This window comes from Triticum aestivum, chromosome 3A (assembly GCF_018294505.1).
Source record: "Triticum aestivum cultivar Chinese Spring chromosome 3A, IWGSC CS RefSeq v2.1, whole genome shotgun sequence".
In the NCBI taxonomy this organism is placed as follows: Eukaryota; Viridiplantae; Streptophyta; class Magnoliopsida; order Poales; family Poaceae; genus Triticum; species Triticum aestivum.
In genome coordinates this window covers 276853839-276877968 of record NC_057800.1, presented here as the reverse complement: position 1 = coordinate 276877968, position 24130 = coordinate 276853839, and the positions used below count along the sequence as shown (strand labels likewise).

At 48.7% G+C, this 24130-nt stretch overlaps 1 protein-coding gene across 2 annotated transcripts; it reads left to right on the top strand.

The window, feature by feature from the left end:
- Positions 1–12676: 12676 nt before the first annotated feature.
- On the top strand, positions 12677–22189 carry LOC123061168 (sec-independent protein translocase protein TATC, chloroplastic). 2 transcript variants are annotated; one of them, XM_044484114.1, is made up of 5 exons: positions 12677–13060; positions 14145–14437; positions 20731–21021; positions 21191–21226; positions 21816–22189. In XM_044484114.1, exons 1-4 carry the CDS (start codon positions 12808–12810, stop codon positions 21197–21199), a joined length of 846 nt encoding a protein of 281 aa, XP_044340049.1. In that variant the 5' UTR covers positions 12677–12807; the 3' UTR covers positions 21200–21226; positions 21816–22189. The 2 variants fall into 2 exon arrangements, with proteins under 2 accessions (XP_044340049.1, XP_044340048.1); XM_044484113.1 differs by lacking the exon at positions 21191–21226 and having other exon boundaries at positions 12678–13060.
- The last annotated feature ends 1941 nt before the right edge of the window (positions 22190–24130 follow it).

Here is a 24130-nt window from a genome sequence, read left to right as displayed (position 1 = left end):
CTCGTAGCTTGACCTATCCGGTGTGCCCTGAGAATGAGATACGTGCGACTCCTATTGGGATTTGTCGGCACATCGGGCGGCTTTGCTGGTCCTGTTTTACCATTGTCGAAATGTCTTATAACCGGGATTCCGAGACTAATCGGGTCCTCCTGTGAGAAGGAATATCCTTCGTTGACCATGAAAGCTTGTGATGGGCTAAGTTGGGACACCCCTGCAGGGTATAAACTTTCGGGAGCCGTGCCCGCGGTTATGTGGCAGATGGGAATTTGTTAATATCCGGTTGTAGAGAACTTGACACTTAACTTAATTAAAATGAATCAACCGCGTGTGTAGCCGTGATGGTCTCTTTTCGGCAGAGTCCGGGAAGTGAACACGGCCTTGTGTTATGCTTGAACATAAGTAGTTTCAGGATCACTTCTTGATCACTTCTAGCTTCTCGACCGTACGTCTCTTCTCTTCTTGCTCTTATTTGCGTATGTTAGCCACCATATATGCTTAGTGCTTGCTGCAGCTCCACCTCACTACCTTCTCCTACCCATAAGCTTAAATAGTCTTGATCTCGGGGTGTGGGATTGCTGAGTCCTCGTGACTCACGGATACTTCCAAACAGTTGTAGGTGCCGAGGATACCAGTGCAGGTGATGCTACCGAACTCAAGTGGGAGTTCGACGAGGATTCGGGCCGTTGCTATGTTTCTTTTCCTGATGATCAGTAGTGGAGCCCAGTTGGGACGATCGGGGATCTAGCATTTGGGGTTTATCTTCCTTTTATTCGGATTTGGCCGTAGTCGGTCTTTGAGTGTATTTGGATGATGTATGAATTATTTATGTATTGTGTGAAGTGGCGATTGTAAGCCAACTCTTTATCCCTTTCTTATTCAATACATGGGATTGTTACCCCTCTTGCGACAAAACTACCATGCGGCTATGCCTCTAAGTAGTGCCCCAACACGTGGGAGATATAGCCGCATCGTGGGTGTTACAATCATCCCCAGGCCGCTCGGGTCTGACCCAGTGGCATGTATCATTCTTGCATTTACCTAAGCTAGTTTGCTTTCCACGCATAAGCTATCTATGGTCATTACCTGCTTCATTATCACCCACCACGGGAGCCGCGCGCCGATCGTCTTTCTTTAGGATCCTTCACATGAGAAGGCTAGGCATGGCGCCTGTGCTCAGGTCCGTCCCTGCAGCGTCTATAAATCCAACAGCTGAGCTCTGTCTGGCGGGCCGGTCCCGTTCATGTCACCTCCTGGGGTCGTTGGTGCTTGGCCTTCTCGTGCGATAACCTCAGGAGATTCGTTTGGCGCAGGTTGCCTAACCATCTCGCAGGACCACCACAGTCATGAAGAACCAAGACCAGGCGCAACCCGCCTTGAGGTAGGGCCTCGTGAGTCCCACGCTGGCTCACGAGTGCCTAGACACACCTCATCTAGCCCTGACATGCAAGCCACGTGTCATGGCGGGGCTGTACACGCCCCGGGGGCTCCACTCAGAGGGAGACCTCACCCACGCACCAGTGGAAGCACCATGCTCCGCGCTGGCAATCGACACTGCCGAGGAGTGGCTATGCCCGTGCAAGTTCGGAAGCGCTATGCTCCGCGCTGGTGATAAACAATTGAGGGCGGCCTCATGGCCGTATCAAACTCAGGGAGGCTCCGAGCTCAGTGTCTGACCTCATCGCAACACCTCCCCTCGGGAGAGTCGCGTGAGGGGGCTGGGCACGGGGGCTGCGCTCGGCTCATGCCCAAGCATACGCCACCCTGCCAGGTCCCCCGGACCTGATTGTTGCGCGCCCTCCCAAGCGGAGCCAAGGCATGAAGGTCGTTTGAACGTCAAGGGGGAGTCCTGAGCATCGCGACTCAGGAGCCTAACTAGCCACGTAGCCCCTCACTCCTTGGTCCGTCCTGGTGATCCGGACGGTCCAATGGCGGCTGAGGTATGCGCGGGGTCGGGCCCTGCTGACGTAGAACACTAGGCCTACTCCTGCATCTCCTTTCTATAAGTTGTTTGTGCATCAAGGGGGACTCCTGAGCATCGCAACTCAGGAGCCTAACTGGCCACATAGCCCCTCACTCCTTGGTCCGTCCTGGTGATCCGGACGGTCCAATGGCGGCTGAGGTATGCGCGGGGTTGGGCCGTGCCGACGTAGAACGTAAAGCAAATGGGAAGGAAATCGTAAAATTTCAAGCAAATATTACAAGACATATTGTTCTTCCGATACCAAACGCAAGTTTAAACGCCTCCACGAGGCATGCTGCATATCGTAGGAGCTAAACAGGAAAGGAGCCGCCAGCAGGTCACCTCGTCATCCCCGAACGTCGCCGTCGCCCACAAGGGACGCTTCTCTCGTAGCGGCTCTGCCCTCACCTGCACCACCCGCCGGAGTTGCAGGATCAACAGCACCGCCAGTTGAGAGCGGGGATTGAAGGCGCGGAACCTCTTCAACAGGGCCTCCACCTGACCCTTCACGGCTTCAGCAGCAGCTGCGCAGTGCTTGGTGTCCACAGGCTCTAGCAGCTTGTCAAGGTGGGTGCCAGGATCGTGAAGATGGAGGTGGCTGAAGACGCGCTTCAATGCGGCTGAGGAAAGGACGCGGGCTTCTGTCTCTGCCAAGGGGCCGATACTGCTCACGACTTCCTCAAGCGCCTCGACCAGATAAGGAAGCAGCTGGGTGGGGCCCTCGTCGTTGGTAGCCAGCAGCTCCTCCAAGCCCTTCTTGTAGAGTGACCACAGCGCCGCGCAAGACCTCTCCTCGAGGGACTTGAAGGCCATCCGGTCTTCGGCCAGGACCTATGCCTTGGCCTCTAGCTTGGCCTTTTCTACCTCCACCTTCTGCTCCAGCTTCTCCAACCGGCTGCGCTCCGCAGCCTGCGCCTCCGCCAACTACCTTAGCTCGGCGTCGCGACCCCTGACGGCGTCCTCCTGGGCCTTCATCTTCTCCTCCTCGACCCTACGGCCCCGAGCTTCGTTTGCACGCTCACTGCGCATGGTCTTCAGTTCGGCCTCCAACAGCTAGGAGCGATCTTGGGCGGCTCCGGCATCCTTCAGCACCGCCTCCCGGGCAGCCATAGCTTGGGTGACGGCTTTCTTGTCCTTCTCGGAGTCCACAGCAACGTGGCTCAGCGCTGTCCGGATGGCCACGTTGAAATGGAGCCAGCCAGAGATCAGCTCCAGGTGCCTGACCACCAGGCAATGGTCGGTGCCTTGAAGATCCTCCCACAGCAAGGTCAGTGCAGAAAGAGCGTGCTCCAAGATGTCAGGGGAGGCGGAAGAATCCGGGGACAGCAGAGCAGCGAAGGAAGGAAGAGGCAACATCATCACGATGGCTTGGGAGGCTGAGGGCTCCAGAGCTTTGGGGACCTCGGCAGCCGAGCCAGACGCCGGCGCCTTTGGTGCCAGCGGGGCCATGGGGGCTGCCTCCTCCAGAGGATGCTCCCCCAAGTTTCGTGAAGATGATCGGGCCAGGGAAGCACGAGCACCACCACCGTCCTTCCCTACGGAGGAGGGAGCAACCATTGCAGGCGATTTGGTCCCGAGAAATACCACTGTGTCCTCCTTCCTCCTCTTCGCCGCGGGCGACGGCCTAGTCAAGCAACGAAAGGCGTCAAGAATCAACAGAAGAATCAGGAACAAGGCAAGACAAAGATACTTACTAGTCCACCGCGACGTAGTCCCTCTGCTTATTGAGCTTGAAGCCTGAGAGCCTCCCAGCCAGAGGCACGGGTGCAAGGGCTCTAGGCACAGAAGAGGGGGCAGTAGGCAAGTTGGAAGCAGCTTCAGGCAGCGACAGAAACAAGGGCGTCGTCTTGGGAGACCGGCACCGGCCTTCCTCTCGTTGGAATCCCGACCGGTGATTTCCTCCAGGGACTGAACTTGGACCTCGAGGAGCCCCCTGCAGTGCGCAGCTCCTCCCTTTCCAGGGGGACATCAGCCTCGTCATCATCATCTGGCAGGGTGCGGAGGATGTCGGCCTTGCGCAAGGGGGAGGTCTCCCCCGCCCCTTCGCGGGTCGCCTCCGAGTCATGCTCCTCCTCCCCCCCTTTTTCCTTCTCTCCCTCCTCGTGAGACACGCCGGAAGACACGACCACCAGAGTTTTCACCATCAGAGTGTTTGTGGGCGCAAGCAGCACGAGCCCACGCTCATCGAAGACAGGCAAAGCGGCGACAACCTTCGCCCCATCCGGGCGGCGGTACAAGGGAACATGGCCATCAGGCAGGTACCCTTGGTCGTCCCCGACCAAGGAACAAAGAGTCGAGCACAATTCCTCATCAAAAAGGGGCTCCGGGCGCAGGTGGAGGTCGTCCCCTTCGTCTCCAAGATTCCAAAGTGGGCACGGGCACGACTGGAGGGGATCCATGCGCTGCGCCATGAATTCTTGGGCAATCATGGCCCTCGTCCTCTTTGCTGTTCTCAAGTCGTCGGGCTTCAGGTCGGCAGTCATCCTCTCCAGCACCTGCGTCGCCCGCGGGTTGGTGAGCTTCGCGCGAAGCCATCCCTCGTGGGACACATGCATCTTCATCGGCAGCACCAGCCGGGGGTCGACGCGCTTGGCGTCCATCAGGACCCACTTGCTCCTGAAGCCCTCAGCCTTCTTCCCGGCCTTCGAGATGGCATTGGTCTTGTTGGCCGTGACGAAGCCAACGCACCCTGAGCAGGGGCCCTCCTTAAGCCGAAGAAAGAAGAAGTGGTGCAGTAGTGCCATGGACGGCATCACTCCGACGTACGCCTCGTAGTAGAAGGAGAAAATTGACAGGAGAAGGACGGAGTTGGGATGAAGATGGAGGGCGTGGGTCTTATAGTGACTGAGGACGGAGTAGAAGAAGTCGGAGAAGGGGGGAACCAACCCGGCGACGATGCTACTCATGAAGAATGGGTAGAAAGTGCTGTCAGGGGCCTCAGGCTCGATGGAGCTGACCCGGAGCACATTCTTCCTCTTCTCGTCACCCTCCGTCGTCATCAAGCGCATGGCGGCAAGGTTCTTCTCTGACACGCTCGGCGCGTCGAGAGCGGGCTCGTACCAGGATGACGAAGGAGTAGCCCGGGCTTTCTTGGGCGCCATCGACGGCAAGCTTGAAGGAGGATCTGGAGTCTTTGGAAGGGCAAGAAAGGGGATCTAGAGTAAGACGAAGGAAAGCAATGAAGGCAAATGCAGCCCGCACCAGCCTTTTGTCAGGTGGGCAGTTGCCGAGGTAGCATGGGGAAGCGGATACGCCCATGACCAATCAATCGCCATGCGTCAAGCGAGGCCGCATGCTGTTAGGGCCCGCGGTGCTCCGCACTTGCCCCTTGGCTTCGCCTCAAAGCCAAGTCCGAGCGCGCCTTGGGCCCGGGGGCTACTGTCGGCGTCCTGGGAACGGGGGTCCCCAGACTTGCCTGCGTGCGGCCCACGGCGTGGCTCCACCGGCAGCCCTGTACGGCCCATCTCCACCAGCAAACACTCAAGACCCTCGCGAGGGGCCAAGCCTCGCGATGTAGACGATGCAAAGACCTCCTCGGGGGTGGCCTCACCAAGCTGGCTCGCGAGGGGTGGAGAGATCAAGGCAAGGGAAACCTCGCGAGGTTCCTGTGACGCAAGCCATGACAGGCGGGCGCCAGGCGGGCGCCAGCGCACGCAGTGTCCTCGTTTCCTCTTTGGTGCTAAAGAGGCAAGCGCAGGCGCGGAGTCCCGAGGCGTCAAGCAAAGGTTTCCATTTCGGTGCAACGATACCAAGACCAGCAGGACGGCAGGACGGAGGTCATCGTGGAGCCCAAGACGGCGTCATCACCAGAGCCTTTGGCAGGCGAAGACCATCTTTTGTTGGGATAGTTTGTACTAGATGTACCCCTTCAAATTGGCCATTGTGGGATCCCTTCCTGCCTGATATTTGGGGAGAGGACCCAGGCCTCTATATATAGGACTAGCCACCATCGTGGGGGATCGGATCGGCTCGTCTCATCGGCTCATCAAGAGACGAAAGGCTCATCTCATCTTGGACCGGATCCACTCCACCAAGACCACACAAACTCACCAAGCACAAGAGCACCTTTCCTCAGGAGGCTGTTCTTCCCTTGTAACTGTTCATCCTCAGCCCAAGAGGCAATCCACCACACACAACTGGAGTAGGGTATTACATCACATCGGTGGCCCGAACCAGTATAAATCTTGTGTCCCTTCGTTCTGCGAGTTCGACGCGCTAAGCCTTGAGATTGCGGTGAGGGCGTGAGTTAGAGGGAGGAGAGATCTTCGTGCGCACCCTAGTGTTTGAACCTCAAGGGTTTTGCCGGAACCCAAAATCCGACAATCTGTTTTTTGGCAAGGAGCCGATGCGCGATGTTCGCGGCCAGGTATCCCGCTTCTCGGAGTTCCTTGAAGTTCCTCTCCATGACGGAGGAAGCCATCCACTTGCCCTGCGAGCCGGATCCGGCCATGGCTAGAAAGGTTGGGCGGTGGGAAAGGTTGAAGCTTGGGCGGTGGAGCTCGAGGATGGGAAGCCTGAGGAAGGAAGAAGGCATGGGGTAAAAAGATGGATGTTTATCTACTTATATAGCAGTGAATATCAACTCCCCCCACTAGCCTTAAAACTCGCCTGTTCCCAAGGAGTCGTGTGAATGGCACGGTTGGGTTACCCAAAACCGTATTGATGAAAATCCCGCAATAAGGGCACACAATCTCTGCTTTGACAAGACGTGTCAATGGAGGCTACGCATCAAAACACGAAGCGGGAGGCCAAAAAATGGTTCAAAATAATAAAAAGTCCAGACGTGGCGTTTCGCCGAAAAAGCCGTCAGTAGATATGCCTTATTAAGTATGGTACCCTTGTGGTTGAGGGTTGTGACTATTATACAAAGCCGGATATAGTTCTCTTGTTCAGAAGACTGCTGCTTTGTATGCGGAGAAATAACCCGCCTTGCAATGCCGAAGACAATCTGCATGCCGAACACATCGTCATTGAAGACTGGTTCAGGGGCTACTGAGGGAGTCCTGGACTAAGGGGTCCTCGGGTGTCCAGACTATTTGATATGGGCCGGACTGATGGGCCATGAAGATAAAAGGCAGAAGACCTTCCCCCGTGTCCCGGTAGGACTCTCTTATGCGTGGATGGCAGGTTTAAATGTCCGGATGTGTATTTTCCTTTCTCTATACAACCCTAGGCCCCTCCGGTGTCTATATAAATCGGAGGGTTTAGTCGCTATCAGAATTCATACAGGCTAGCCATAGAGGGTTTAGCCATTACGATCTCAAGGTAGACCAACTCTTGTAACCCCTATACTCATCAAATACAATCAAGTAGGATGTAGGGGTTTACCTCCATTAAGAGGGCCCGAACCTGGGTAAACATCGTGTCTTCCTTGTCTCCTGTTACCTTCCATCCTTAGACGCACAGTTCGGGACCCCCTACCCGAGATCGACCGGTTTTGACACCGACATGAAGAGCTTAGGGATGCTTGCTGCGCGTGAGGAAAAGAAGGCATAACACTTACTTGTCCATTGAGGCCCACTTTCTCTTCTTCAGCGACTGCGGCAGCATGCCGGAGCCGCTCTCCGGCCGGATCTTTCTCCCGGGGATCATCGCCTTGGGGCTCGTCACGTGGCTCGTCACGCCTAGAGCGGTGACCACGCCCCTGAGTTGGGAGGTGCCGCCAACGTTTGCTAGCGCAGGAGTGTGTTGCTGGACAGCCCGAGGGGGCAGATCGACACGCCCCTTTACAGCCGTAGCCCAGGACATCTCACCCGCGAACCCCCGGGCTCTGGGACCACCAAAAAAGGGTTGTCTTGAGGCCCCTCATGGCCCTCGGGGAGCAGCCCCCACTAGCTGAAGTGTGGCATCCTCTTGGCTAAGGCCTCCTTGCTTGTGTAGTTGTACAGAGGGATCCCCTCCCGGGGAGCATGCTTGCCTCTCCGCCAGTCAAGATTCGGAGTATCCCGCTCATCACGTCGGGGGGGGGGGGCAGCCCGTTTGGAGCTTCATAGCATCTCCAGGGCTAGTGAAGGTCCACATGGGGCAAGAATGGCGCTGGAGCGGGGCAATTCGCCGACGGATGAACTCCCCCCCCCCACCATCGTCATCATCAATCCCACCGCCCTCAGGTTGTCCATCCTCGTCGTGACCTGTGATAGCCTCGAGTCGGCAAGCCTCTTGTGTCCCTACCCAGAGCTTGCCTCTGCCGGGGACGACGGGGTTTGCAGTAAGGACTGAACTGGGCCACGTCAATGTATACCCATTGCTGCCGGAAGCCCTCCACATCGGGGCGGATCTCCATGTCGATGCCTTCGCCCGCCGTCGAGCTCATGGCGCAGAGCCACACGCACCCGGAGCAATGTGTATCGGTGGTTAGCTGCAGACAGAAGAAGTGGCGGAGCAGCGCCACCAAGGGGGCAACACCCACGAAGGCCTCGCACAGGAATGCGAAGGCGGAAAGGAGGAGAACAAATTTCGAGTCAAGGTGCAACGCATGAACCTGATAATGCGTAAGCATGGCACTGAAGAAGTATGAGAATGGAGGCAGCAAGCCGGAGAAGAGGGCGTGGAGATGAATGGCGATGGTGGTGGCTTCCAGCTCGGTGGAAGGCCGCGAAGCAGGCCAAATCTTCATCGCCCTCCACTCGTTGGAGTCGGCCACGATCATCGGGAGGACCTCGCCGAGCCCCTCGCGGTTGAGCACCGTGGATCAACCCAGCACGGGCTCCACCCCGCTCAGCTGCCCGCCGCTGCTATGGCCTTGCTCCTCTTGTTCGGGGGTGACATGGCGGTGCGACGGAACAGGGGTGGCGCAGGACCCGACGGGAAGGGCACAAGCTTGCTCGAGAAGGAAGGTGTTGTGGATGGGCGCGCAGTAAGGTAATGGCGGCCGCACGACCCACATAACTGGCTTTATGTCTGTCCAGACGAATGTCGAGGCATCGTGGGGAAGTGGGGGCATCCCACGCCCCATCGTGTGCCACAGGTCGCACCTGGCCCGCAGGTGGATAGGGTCCGCACCGTTTTGCCCCTTCCTCAATGGGCGGTGTCGCATGCCTCGCAGGCCTAGGGGCTGCTGTCGGGCCCGTGGGACTGAGGGTACCTAGGGCCATCTGCCTGCGGCCCATCGTGTGGCACCGTCGGAAGGCCCAACGCGGCCTAGCTCCAGGGCTCCATGAACAAGACCCTTGTGAGGCGAGCGTCAGCAAGGGTCGTCAGGTGCCTCCGAGGGCTTCATGACGGGCGGCCTCCCAAGGCCCCTCGCGGGGCGGATATCTCTAGGCTCGCCACCCCGCCTCACGAGCCACGACGAGCGGAGCCATAAGGGCGCCAATGGACGCAGATAAGGATGCTTTCATCTTTGGTGCTAAGAAGGCAGGGACGGTACGCGGGTTCCCAAAGCGATCCCCAAAGGTTGCCACTTTGGTGGAAGAAGGACATGACAGCGGGCTTACCAGGGCAGAGGTCAGCACCGAGCCCACCACCGCGTCATGGCGGGAGGCTTTGGCAGGAGAAGACCACCTTTAGTCAAGACAGGATGTACTCCTGTCCCCCTTCGAAATTGACCGTTGTGGTATCCCTTCCCGCTTAGAGATTTTAGGGGAAAAGGGTTAAGGCCAGTATAAGTATAGGCTACTCTCCACCATAGAAGGGGGTCGAACATTGAGCCCTTCTGAGGCAGTTCATCCTTGTACTCTCATGTTCATCCTCCCTCGCGAGGTAATCCACACAAAGCAGGAGTATAGTCTTACACCGCAGGTGGCTCGAACCTGGGTAAATCGCCGTGTTGTGTCTTCCTTCCTCTCGCACGAGCACGTCGGAGCACCACCGTGAGGCAGTGAGTAGCGGGGCGTAGTTTGGTGGAGTTCTTCGCGCATACCCCAGAGTTCGAACTTTTTCTTGGATCCCCGAAGCTTCAATTCCAACCGTTATGATATCTAGGGAGGTGAAAATCTATATCTATACTTACTATTAAAGGGAATATGTATTCTTGGTTTGGTTTTGGTTTGTTTCGTCCTATTTTGATGATTTTTACGTACACTATTTTTTTGGTTTGATTGAGAGTCTGTTTGACAAACGTACGACGTACCTGCAAAGGAAACAAGAAACAAAGGGAACGAGAAACAAAGGGCCGAGGATATACATGCAAAAGAAACCAGGACGGATGACCCATATGTCTATTTTAGTTGCTAGCCCATATTGCGCTGAGGATGCTTCCTCGCTCGGTCCAGGACACACGAAAGAACCCACGGCGTACGACGTGCATACGACATCGCCGCCGCTGGCTTCTCTCCTGTGCCGTGCTATTTTCGAATGGATCCGCGTAGGAGAATTACACCAATACAGAGCCATGGATGCCTCCATCCGGATTCCACAAAGAATTTATGCAATGAAAAGAAAGGATCGACTGGAATTCAAGCTAAATTGCATAGTAAATTCGCAAGACTGCAAGTATCTCGCCCCCCGCCGAGTTCGCCGGAAGATCGCCCAATGTCGCCTTGACCGACTTCGCCGGAAAACAAGACGACGTCCGAAAGACTGCCCAATGTCGCCTCATCAGACTACGACGGAAAACAATCCGACATCCGACAGTGTTCCACAATTCGCCGGAACTTTGTCGGCCGGTTTTACACTTGAGGTATGTGGACAAGCAGGCTTGAAATCATGATTTCTGGTTCTCTGGCGACCTACAGTTTGTTGCTTCAAATATGTCTGAAACCTCTCTTCCTCCCCAACTCGCTTTGGCTACTTTGGCAACCTACAGTTCATCTCTTTTGGACGTATTTATTGGCACGAATTAACCTTGATGAGATAGCAATGTTTCTTACTAGAGAGACCCAGATCCATGCCAAGCAACATATCCTCGAGGACAAAGATTAAAGGTTCTGAATTATAGTGCTATGCATTAGAGATACATTCATGTGTATGACTGACAGTAACATTAGCAACTGTTGTATGTTGTTTTTTCTAGGGAATCGAGAATTCTGCAAGAGTTGCTTCTTACATTTTTATCCCTTTGGATTTAATATATAACTTAAATTTTTCCTAAGAGAAAGAAATGAGTTTAGATATAACTACTTATGACATGCATGTAACCTCAGTAGATGCATTTTTCGCATACATTCATGGTTGATCTACAGGCCTAATAGTATATTGCACATTGGTCGACAGAACATGCAATACCTGACAGTGATGTAGTCTTTGATACATATAATTTTTGGAGGCACAACGTTTCATGTTACTGACGTCCTAATTTAAAAGTAGTTTGTACTATTAATTTATTTCTCAGGTGCTTTATGAAGTTTTTGGTAGTTCACTGTATCATGAGCACATAGTATTTGACATGCGTTGTGGATCATCTCACCCCTAACCAGTGAATGAGTCAGAAGTATTTGAGGAAATTACCCCGAGTTGTTGTTTGATAAATTAGTTTCCAATTCTCATTTTGTTTCGATCTAAATCCTGAGCCCTACACTCTGAGAACTTAGCAGTACTATTTTATTGGTGACAAATTGAACTTAGCAGTACTGTTGAGAGAGTAATGCTTCTTTGTGAATCTAGCTTGCAGCAAGTAGCACTTTAAATAGATGCAAGCAAGTAGTAACCATGAAAAAGATGCTCCTGATTCTGTAGTATGTGTTGTATATTACACTTCTTTTTTGCTGCAGGTTCAATTAATTTTATGTGTCATATAGTGCTCCTGATACTGCCTTCTTCTTATTTTTTTATGTTAATCTGATATAGATAGTTTGATAAGAAGAGTAGCTTTTTATATTGAGAGCTGAGTGGAAGCCGGACTAACCAGACAAAAATCATAGGCTGTAGTGCGCGACTAAGCCGAGCACCAAGCAGCCCGCCACGGGCGTAGACGCGGAGCACCGCATCACCCAAAGAGGCAGGTCACGGTAGACGACAATGAGGAACGACAACCGGAGAAAGCCGTGCCATTGTCCAGGTCGACGCCACACCAGAAACACGAAGGGACGGCGTTGATCGGAACGGCGAGGCGGCATGGCGAGGCGTGGCCGGGGATTAACACAAAAGAAAATGGTGAATCTACACTGGTGGAGAGTGCCGCGTGAGTGGGCGGCCGGCGGTTGGGAAAGGCGGCCGGCGGTGGCATTTACTAGGATAGTGAGATGAGGAACCGGAAGAGAGACAGTGCATGCAGTTCTGGTCTCACTAGAAAGAAGGTGTATTCTTTTTCCAAGAGCGTGCGTGTTGTGTAGGCCAAGTCCTTATGTTTGGGGCAAGCCTAAATAGAGTAAAAAACAATTACAAATGAAATATAATTTTCAAAATCAAACATGTTAGTCATCAAAAAATGAGTTAAAATTTACATTAAAAAAAGAAATCGTGTTATTCTGAACAATAAAAAAAGAGTGAAAGACATCTGTGCATCACTACTTTGTCATCAGATGAAAGTATGAGATGAAAGTGCGGAGCTGCAGTACATCCTGATGAACGATGTTAGGGAGGTTTCTTCACATTCACACTTCATGGAGGGAAAAGGATACTCAGGGTTACCTTATTTCTGATGTTCGTTAAAATTGAATATGTGAAGTGTTCTGCAATGCCACGTTGAGCAGGTTCTATTAATTTTATTGTCCGATGCAATGCACGGGCACTTGTGCTAGTAATCTTTAAAAGAGTATTGCTTGATTCGTGATTTCGCGTACCGCATAACCCAATAAAAGTGTAGCCGTGCCAGACCTTTTTATATCCAGGACTTGTGTGGCCGGTAACAGCACAAGCACATCCCAGGAGCCACGGAGAAGAAGCGAGGGAAGCAACACCCACACGGAACTCGCGGAAGCGAGCAGAAAATTATCGGTTTATCACCTATCGAGCTCCCGCGAGAGACGATGGGAAGCGCAGGAGCGCTGCTCTCCCACCCGCCACCGCAAGTCGGCAGCATCCTCCTCCGTCGCCACCACATCTCTCTTCCCCATCTCTCCTCATGCATGCCCGAGCCCCTCCACTGCCGCCGCCGGCACCTTCGCTGTTCCGCTGTTGAGGGGAGCAGCAGACAGGACACGAATTTGCCAGCGTCTCAAAGAGAAGAGTCTCCATCGAGCAGCCTCGGCGCCACCCTCCAAGATCCACTTCCAGGACGTGGTACGCCTCTAGCCTCTTCTTGTGCTTTCTTGGTATATTGTTGTGTTGAGATCTCAGAGGCATCTGAGCTTTACTACTCCCTCCGTTCCTAAATATAAATCTTTGTAGAGATTTTAATATAGACTACATATGGATGTATATAGACATATTTTATAGTGTAGATTCACTCATTTTGCTCCATATGTATATTGGAACCTCTAGAAAGACTTGTATTTAGTCCATATTGGAACCTCCATATGTAGTCCATTAGTTTAGTTGAACTCGCAAGTCAGGAGTATTAGTGGAACGATTGATTGGGCAATTGGAGGGTTTCAGAGGATCTGCACTTGAATGTCTACTAAATTTTCTGAGAAAGTTCTCGAACGATGCTATACGTACATAGCTTCTGTCCGATTTAGCCAATAAAATTCACCCTTTATTGAAAAAAGCTTTTTTCCGATTTCGGTCCGACGCTACAATCAAGCCATTCATGCCTCTGACCAAACTGCAGTACGCCGTTCGATTTCTTATTGTACTGAGTTCGGATCAGAGGTATTGTACTGTGGTAGTTTTGAAAATTTTGACTCAGAGAGAAATTGATTGTTAAATGTCAAGAATACGGCATTTATGGTATGTTTCAATTTTTACCTTCTTGTCACTACCGTGTCAACCTTTGGTAAATACAACAGCAACAAAGCCTTTGGTAAATGCAGCGCTAAAACAACGGAAATTATCACCCGTACTTTAGTTAAAAGTGACAGTGTTAAAAATGGTCTTACATTTTGGGACAGAGGGAGTAGTATATATGAAAGAGGATAGGCACAGGCTGAAATAAAGCTGTACACTAGAATTATTGATTGTTTGACTTTGAGGAACTATTAGTTCACTAGTGTTAACCCTTTTCAGCTGGATAAAAGAATATGATGCACTTTTATTGTTGTAGCATTACGAAACACAATCTTGATAGACAAGTACTCTAGAAAAATCCATCTCATAATGTGCCTTTTTTTTAACTGGTCATAACTACATCTTATCTTATTAATTATTATGCCTTGGTGGAATTTATTTCTGGAATATGTTGACAGCTCAAATGTATCTTGTACAGTCGAAAATGGTTCTTTTGAAGGTGTCACACAGGAAGAAGATCAGAGTAGTCTATACAATTTTCTTTATCCAAGCAAAGAGCTACTTCCAGATGATAAGGAAATGAGTATATTTGATCATCTAGAGGAACTTCGTGCGAGGATATTTATATCAGTATTGGCTGTTGGAGCTTCAATAATTGGTTGTTTTGCTTTCTCCAAAGATATAATTAAGATTCTTGAAGCGCCTGTTAGTGTTCAGGGTGTCAGATTTTTGCAGCTCTCCCCTGGAGAATTTTTCTTTACAACATTGAAGGTGAACTGCTGTGCACTTAGTATTTTGTTGATATTATTCTTGTAGTTTTTTAGATAATTAATAATATTCTTGGCTTTGAAGGTGAACCTTTAAGGCCAAGTCACATTTCTTATTTTAATGTTCTAGTAATATTGCATTGTGAAGTTATTCATTGTATACATAGTGTACAGCTTGGGGCATCTGCTACAATACAACGATATGAACTGAGCAATCCAAATAGGTCTTACCGTCTTGTTTCCGATAAAGTTGCTTTTATTAAATTAAAATGTAGCATCCATCGGATACAAAGCATAATGTGTGACACCCGGCCTTTGCATGACTAGGATGCACACAACCAACGCTAAGAGTCTCACAAAGTAAAAGAAGACATAAAGACAAAAGTAAAGTCACATGAGATCGAAACTATGTTGTAAGAACGTCTAATCGAATAGATGGGGGTGGGTGAATAGGAGATTTTTAAGAAACTATTTGAAAAAACTATTTTTTCGAAGAACAATGAACTAAACAGAACTGAAATATAACTGACTGAAGAAAACTAGAGTACACAATCAAATAGAACTAGAACAAAGTCATCAGAGTAGATAGCATGCACAAGAACATAACAGAACATGTAAACAAGTCTAATGTAAAGACAGATACACTTCAGTACCAAAACTCTGAATATTAAACAGTGCGTAAGTAAATGGAGCGGAACAGATAAGTATTTAGTGAAAGACTTCCAGAAGAGGGAGGATTAAATTCTTCAGAAGATACAAATTATTTAAAGTAAACAACAACAACAACAACAACAACAACAACAACAACAACAACAACAACAATAACAACAACAACAAAGCCTTTAGCCCCAAACAAGTTGGGGTAGGCTAGAGCTGAAACACATAAGATCTCGCAACCAACTCTTGGTTCTGGCACATGGATAGCTAGCTTTCACTTGAGCACCTTTGTCCATGGCTAGTTCTTTGGTGATATATTCCAGTCATTTAGATCTCTCTTTACGGACTCCTAATATGTCAAGTTTGGTCTACCTTGACCTTTGATGACATTATCAGCACGCTTTAGCCGTCCGCTATGCACTGGAGCTTCTGGAGGCCTGTGCTAAATATGCCCAAACCATCTCAGAAGATGCTGGACAAGCTTCTCAACAATTGGTCCTACCCCAACTATAAAGTAAATAGAGATGAATAATATAGAACCAGTAGCTCGGTGAAGACAAGAATTTGTTGCCCCAGTTTGAGTTGCTATGACAAATACAAGAAGACCAATGTCTGGTTGGAAGGCTGAGATTTAACTTAGAAGACCAATGTCTTCACCCTATTCTCTTTGAGCTAAGATCATTTAGACCTCACCCAATCACTCATGGTATCTTCAAGATAGATCTCCTGGACTTTCACATACTTGTTCTTCGGCATTCCACAATCACTTGGATTTCAGAACCGACACCTATCCGTCTTGAAGATCACAGTCTTCAATAGTAACAAGTCTTCAACGAATTCGAACAGGTTCTTCAGTGATGCTCAATCACTTTGGCTATTAGGCATTGTTTTTTTCCTTGGGATTCACTCAAAGGCTTAGGGAGGACGGGTTGCTCAGACAACACTTGTCTAAATTTCACACGGAGCAGCCAACCAACTTATGGTGGAGGATGGGGGCTATTTATAACTGAGGCCGCAACTCGAGGGCCGATGTGATTGTTGGACAGAACGCACCCACAGCCGTGTTATCGCCAGCTGGCACAACAGTCGAAAATTTGAACTCTCAAATTTCTCATGATAAGGGAACCAAACAGCTGGTTTCCTAATTCCTCAGCGAGGACTTTGACTAAGATGTGCCAAAGAATATCATCTCGCACACCAAAGAAAACATCCTGCACTCAAAAATATTTCCGAAATCTTCAATTGAAGAAATAGGTTGTGATTGAGCACACTTTGTAAGTATCGTCTTCCTAACACCTGGACCCCCTTGACCGTATGGTTTGCCCTGTGACTCAGAAAGGAATAAAAAGAACTAGTAAAGAGCTAGTCTTCACACTTCAGTTCCCCGGCTAATTCTTCTAAAGGGCGCACTGAAACCTTTAATGTTTCCTTCACATTTTTAGCGGTCACTATCATTGGTTAAACCAAATCTTCAGGGACTTTCACCTATGTATACTCACAAACACATTAGGCCCTTAACCATTTTTGTCGTCAATACTCTAAAACCACAAAGGGGCACTGGATGCACTTACATATGCCTATGTCGGGGGTGGTGGAGGCCTATCCGGAGACTATGCTATCACACATGTTGGGGTAAAAACCTCCCTGGGTACTTGGGCATTTGCTCCAACTGTGTACAAACCTCCATGAACAGTGGTCGGTACTCCATTCGATGTAGCATAGACCACCTAGAAAGCAAGTGCCCCCTTTCGATACTCCATTCGGTGTAGCATATACAATGGGAGGAGATAACCTGCATGGGAGAAGAGTTTTTATCATTAAAACCATATAATTTCTACATAGCCAATTGGATCATAGTAAGGCAAACGTTCCCAACCTTATTAGTGTACAAAATTTTTGGGTATGCTGTCGAGCCAGTGACCGTTGTTGACAGATACAAATTTGGTGCTATTTGGATCACTGACCATGTAGAATGCGCGAACTTGCAGTGAAAGAAGAGGTGTTTGATTGTCTCGCAAGAGCAGAAAAACTACACTTCTTGCTTCCTTGCGAGTTGTGATGAGTGAGGTTGTCCTTAGCCAGCACAACACCTCTGCAAAGGTACCACATGAAAATCTTAACTTTTAGCGGTATCTTGGACTCCAGATTTGTTTATTATTGTCCACTGGAATCTCCGAGTGTGCTATGAGGGTGAAAGCACACGTTACATAGAGTCGACCATAGAGGACCCATGTTTTGTAACATTCCAGCGAAACTCATCCCGGCCTTGTGTCAGGATTATCGCATCCAACTAAGATAGTAGATGTTGCCATGACACGAGGCGGCGGGCGATCAAATCCTTCCCAAATGATACATCCAGAGTGGAGGAGCTCGGAACTTGTGCAAGAGTATCATTCTTATCGCGAGCAATGCGGTACGAAGCTAGATATTGTTCTCGAAGCGTGGCGTTTCCTAGCCACTTGTCCTCCCAGAATCAGATCTCTGAGCTGTCTTTTATTGCAAAGGTACCAAAGCGAAAAGGTGTTCTTTTGCCGCCATCAGTCCTGCCCAAAAATGCAAACCCATAGGCTCCAGCATGCCTGAGACACGACCTTTGGGCCTAAGTACTTATTATGAAAGATGGTTGGCCAGACACCATCCTTGGTAAGAAGCTTGTACAACTATTTACTAAGGCATTTTTTTGACCTGGTGGTCCAGTATACCTAGGCCTCCCTGATCTTTTTGTCGACAAACCACACTCCATTCAGTTAGCCTATATTTTGTCTTTTGACTATCCCCCCGCTAAAAGAATCTGGATCTATAGTAATCCAACCTCCCCAGGACCCCTTTTTGAGAGTTGGAAAAATGGATCATTTTAGTAGAGCCCCCCTCCCCTGCCCCGCGTTGTCCCCCCGCGGGCTACTCGGGTGCCCTAACCCTGCCGTCGGCCCCAGCCTCCCTCCCTCTCCCCCTCCCCGCCGGCCGGGCAAAGCCCACATGGTGCCGCCGGCGGCGGGATTCCTCTTTCCCTCACCTGGAGCGGTGGTCGTGGGGGACCGCTTCTTCGGCCTGGCGGCGGATCTCGGTGACCGGCGCGGTGGACGGATGCGCGCTGGCGGGAGGTGGTGCGGGGCGGCACGGCGGTCTGGTGACGGCGCGTCGCGGCGGAGTGCGCATGCCGTCGGCGGCTTGGTGCTCCTCGCCGCGAGGGAGTTCGTGCCTGGCCAGATCCGAGCGGGCCGGAGGTGAGGATGGATGGTCGACGCTCAGTGGGTGGCCTGGTGGCGCGGCGGGCCTGGCGGGGCCTGGCAGCGGTGGGGTGGTCCGTTTCTGGTGGCGGTGGCGCTAGCTAAAGGCGGCGGCGAGTCCCACGAGTAGGCTGGTGGTGGCACTTCGATGGCTCGGCCAAGATGGAGTCTTGGCGAGCAGCGAGCGGCTGGTCAATCCTGCGCGGCGTGGCGAGCGGCGCTGCTCTTCTGCTGGTGTCGCATGGGTTCTTCCATGAAGAGGCAGGTCCGGTCAGACGCAAGGTTGTCCCTTGGTGGGTGACAACCGTCGCGGGCGTCCCGGACCTGGCCGGAGATGCTGGTTGGCTGCGGGTCCTCGCACAGGTTGGGAGTTGGTGGTGTGGCTGTGGTTACCTTGTCGGGCGGGCGGTCGTCGGTCCTTGGCTTTGCAGCTACGTCGGCAAGTGCTGCGGTGGCGGCGGTGCGAGTTTTCTTGCACGGTGCCTTCAATTCCATGGAGATGTGGAGAGGGGCTACACGCAGATGAAAATCTTGCACGGCGTCTGCCGGGCCGGCGATGATGGCACCCGCGGATGTCATTCTCCTCCTTGGAGGCATCATCGAGTGTGTTCGCCTTTCCCCTCGCGCCCTTGGTATTGGTGGATGTCTCCGGCGAAAGCCTCGATTCGGCTCTTGGATCGGCACAATGGCGGCGTCCTCGACGTCGCTCCTCTATTGGGAGCATTGTGTTTGGAGACGCGCTGGCTCCTCGTTGCTCTCCTCCGGTGTTCGCCGCTGTCCTTGCTTGATCCTCCGTGGCGCAATGTACGCGTGCGTCGGCAAGTGAAGTTCTGCAGCAGTTGGTGGTCTCGGAGGTTTCAGCGTCAGTCGAGACGCGGTTCTGTGTATCCCCCGAGGATAGGCTCTTTTGCGTTGTAGCTCGCTTGGCGTGGTGTGTGTCCTTGGTCGTGTTGGGTGTGGTGTTTGCGCTGCACTCGTTGTTCGCATCGAGTGGTAGCTTTCTTGTAACTATTATTTTGCCTTCTTTAAAGCTATGGTACGCCTAGGCGTACTCTCGAAAAAAAGAGAGTTGGAAAAATGAGAGCATATAGAGAACCGTGTTTGTGACAACAAAATTGATCAAGACAAGTCATCCTCCACCAGAGACCAACTTGCCTTTCCAACTGCTTGATCATTTCTCTATGCGCTCTTCGACATGTTTTAGTGAGGCGTCAATAATGAATCGGAATTCCCAAGTATCTAATAGGGAATTGGCCTTGTGCACAACCGAACGGGTTGACGTTTGTGCAGCAGTCTCATTGACTTCTTCAGAACGGAATAATTTGCTTTTATGGAAATTGATTTTCAGACCTGACATATGCTCAAAAGCTGAAAGCAAAAGTTCCAGGTTTGTAGCCTTTCCGAGGTCAAGTTCCATTAAAGAATCGTGTCATCGGGGTATTGCAGAATTGAGAGGCCCCCATCCACAAGGTGTGGCACTACCCCTGCAATTTGGTCGTCCTGTTTGGCACGTTTGATCAAAATAGCCAACATTTCTGCAACAATGTTGAATACCATTGGACACAAAGGGTCGCCCTGACATAGTCCCTTTTTGTCTGGAAGTAATGGCGACATCATCATTGACTTTTATAGCCACACTACGTCTAGTGATGAAATTATCAACATACTAGCACACTATCACCAACAGTCTCTTGCATAGAATATGAAAATCTTCACTCGCATGATTGGGAAGCTAAATTTGAATTTCACTTCTGGGGGCACATTTTCACATATTTTACAATCAGAATGCGAAGATACAACAAACCAGATTGTCCTATGTGCCTGCACAAAAGCACTTGATAAATATCTCGGATTGACGGAGCTATTTGCACAGAAGTTTCTTGATCCTGAGTGTGGTAGGCACTAGTAGCAAGGTTTCTGAGAAGGAAAGGGATGTAAATCTTAAAAATGTGTAATATTTTCACATCAGTAAAATACACTGGTATATTTTTTTCAAATCAATTTATTAATTGCTATGGTTTAGTGATTGATACTACACTCTCACAAATTTAATTCTAGAAAGTACTGCATGATATTGCTAGCTAGTGATGCAAACTTACATAAGAGCATGTGAGTAACTCAAATGTTAGTACATAGGGTTGTACATGTGACTGCAGCAATGGAATAAGTGTGCACTCTTCTATCCTTAAAAAAGGTGGCTAACTATGCAAGGCACAAACTACTACACATACCAGTCTATAAACTGCTCCAAAGACCGCTGGATTTCATATTGGTTATTAGTCTATATGAAAAACAGTAATATGTATGTTACTCCTTGTGTATCCGATTTTAATCAGCATGCACCCTTCTTCCATGGTTATATGTCAAAGCAAATTAAGTAATGATTTTCTTTATTATTTTTGATATTCTTCAGGTCTCTGGTTATTGTGGCCTCCTAATCGGAAGTCCTATAATTTTGTACGAGATCATAGCATTTGTTCTCCCTGGTTTAACCAAGGATGAGCGGAAATTCCTAGGGCCCATTGTTTTGGGTTCTTCAGTTCTGTTCTACCTTGGCATTTTATTCTCCTACACTGTTCTTGCTCCAGCAGCATTGAACTTCTTCGTGAATTATGCCGAAGGAGCGGTGGAATCGATATGGTCAATAGACCAGTACTTTGAGTTCGTACTTGTGCTTCTGTTCAGCACAGGATTATCTTTTCAGGTAAACATGGCCTCTATGCTTAGAACATGATATTAAGTTGGGTGTTGGAAAGTGTTCCTTTGCTTACAATTGTACCAAAATTAAACATTGGATCATGTAATGTTCTGTCTAAGTTTATGTACACGGATGTTCATGTGGCAGACATTGCTGAGAATCCACTTCATTGTAGGTTTGCTAGGTTGTTGCAAGGGCTTTAAAATGGCAGGTATCATTTATGAAGACACTGGATTTTGTAACCACAAATAGGTTGTGTTGGATTAAGTCTGTATGTTCCCCGCAAAAAAGAAGAAAGGATTAAGTCTGTATGTGTAGACAAAGTTATACCTGTCAAGAAAGTTCTCCACCGGATCTAATTTGTGATTTGTGTTTTTTACGTTCTTGTCATGAGTGATCATGTGGACCACTTCATGAACAACTAGAAAGTATATTGTTACTCCCTCCGTTCTAAAATACTTGTCGTGGTTTTTTCAAATTAATCATGTATGCTCCAGTCAGTAGCTGAATCTTGATAACTGGAATTGGCACTCGTGCATGTCTGAGTAAATCGTTATCTGATTATCCAAATGAGCTGGTGGTTTGCCTTTCCTTCCTTTGATAAGCAAATGGTACTATCATAGACCTGCACAGCAAATAGTACTATCATAACTTGCTATCCATGTGCCAGAACCATGAGTTGGTCGCGAGATCTTATGGTTTCATCTCTAGCCTACCCCAACTTGTTTGGGATTAAAGGCTTTGTTGTTATTGTTGTTGTTGTTAGAAATATAATGAATTTCCATGCTACTCTTTTCCAGGTCCCTGTGATCCAGCTGTTGCTGGGGCAAGTTGGACTGGTTTCCAGCGAACAAATGCTCTCAATCTGGAGGTATGTTGTTGTTGGTGCGGTGGTTGCTGCGGCTGTGCTTACGCCCTCGACTGATCCCTTGACTCAGATGCTTTTGGCGGGTCCACTGCTTGGTCTGTACTTGGGTGGTGCGTGGATGGTCAGGCTAACTGGGCGCTAACTGCAACAAGCGTTGTAGTGATTGGGTATTGTGTGTTAGTGTACTACTAGAAATCATAGCCGTGTTGATTGGTCCAAGTGGTCACCGTCCCCCACTGTAACATAGTCTTGTATAAAATTAACTCGGCTGCTTCTCATCTACGAGCACATTATTTGGCCCTCTTCTACGCGAGCCATGCTTCGGTACAACACCCCCCCCCCCTTCACAAACCGTATGAGGGTAGTATGGTCATTTGACCATAACGTATAGACACCTCGGTATGTGACGCGTACGAGCTATACGTATACATACATAGCAGATCCGTCGGCCCATGAGACAACTGGCGCACGTTCCCCGCACGTTCCCCCTCCATCCTGGGCCTGGCCCATTTATTATTTTATTATTTTTTAAGCTTCAAAAAATTAGTGGGTGAGCAGTATCAAACACCCAACCTCTTGATTTATAACTACCTGCAGCAACCAACTAGGACAGCGCACCTGTTGTGCCTGCCTTCTTTTATACTTGTTGTGCATCTTATCTTTCTGTTTTTCTTTTTGCCTTTTTTTTCTTCGGTTTATTTTTCTTTATTTCTTCTTATTTTTCTATTTTCTATTTTTATTTTCTTAAATTCGTGAACATTTTGTAAATCCGTGAATTTATCTTTTAAATCTGTGATCTTTTTTCATATGAATGAATATTTTCAACATCGCAAAAATCTTTAACCTTTTTTCAAGTCGATGAACCTTTTTGAATTTCACAAACTTTGATCAAATTCGTGAACTTTGTTTTGTAAAAATTGTGAACTTTTTTTTATTTTGCAAACTTTTTTTTTTCCAAATTTGTGAACTTTTTTTCAAATTCTTAACCTTTTTTCAAACCCATGAACTTTTTTCAATTCCACGAACTTTTGTCACACTAGTAAGCTTGCGTTGCACATCTCGGCTAACACATGTAATCATATATAGGATAACCTTCCCTAAAAATAATAGGTTAACCCTATTGAAAATTTTAAAATTCACATGAAGTGTATAGTGCCTAATTCTTGGCATACATAATTTGAAATATCATTCTTCAGAAATCAATTTTCCTTTCATGTACATTTCACCCAAACAATTTGAATACCTTCTTTACTCAAGAAAACAATATGAATACTCTTTTTATTGCATGAGCCAAATTTAGAGTGCATGCTTTCTAATATGCTATCTATTTAGGAATAGACATAGTAGTTCATAACCAGGCTGATAGCAAGTCCATCACCCAATTCTCCACTGCTGAAGCAAGGTTAAATGATGATACCACCCTAAATAGTTTGTAGAATAATCTGGAGATGAAACTACCCGCGCACTGAAATTGCAGGAGAAGATGCAAAATTGTAGGCTAAATGATGATACCCATTGTGCTATTTGTCCAACTTAAACATCTGAGTGTGGTAATCTGTCATGGATAAGCCTTAATGTGATCAATACTAAATTCAAAGATGGGAAAGCTCGAGCCTTCGTACTATTTTTACTTTAGATGCCTTCCAATTATTTCCACCTACTTCTATGATAAATACAAGGCATCATGCCAAAATGTTTGTATTCTAAGTTTTGCATTTTCTAGAGTTTTCTTGGTGTAAAGGGCTGATAAATGGGCAGACGTGTCACAACGTGCAAATAGTGTCGGAAGTTGTTCAAATCTGGCATGGATGTTTCATATATCCATGTCAGGCTGTTGCAAGAAGTTGGGGTCATCCGTGGGCATGTAGTTTCTAATTAAGAATGCCTCTGCTATTTCCATTTTTGGTATTATCAATCAACATGAACATTCTCCTATATCCTAACAATCTATTGAAATTAGTGCACAATTATGGAATTCCAAATTGTGTATGAAAATTTTATAAACTTGAACACCTTTTCTAAAATTGTGGACAAATTCCCAACAATTGATATTATCCACAAATTGCAAACATTTCTTAAATTTGTGAACAAAAAATGTAAACGTGAACAAACTTTTTAATTTCAGCATATTTTTAAAAATTGTGAACAATGTTTGAAAAGATGAACATTTTTGGCATTTCAAAAAAATTTCAAATTTTTAGATAGGTTTCAAAAAGGAAAAAAACAAAAAAAAAGAAAAGGAAAAAA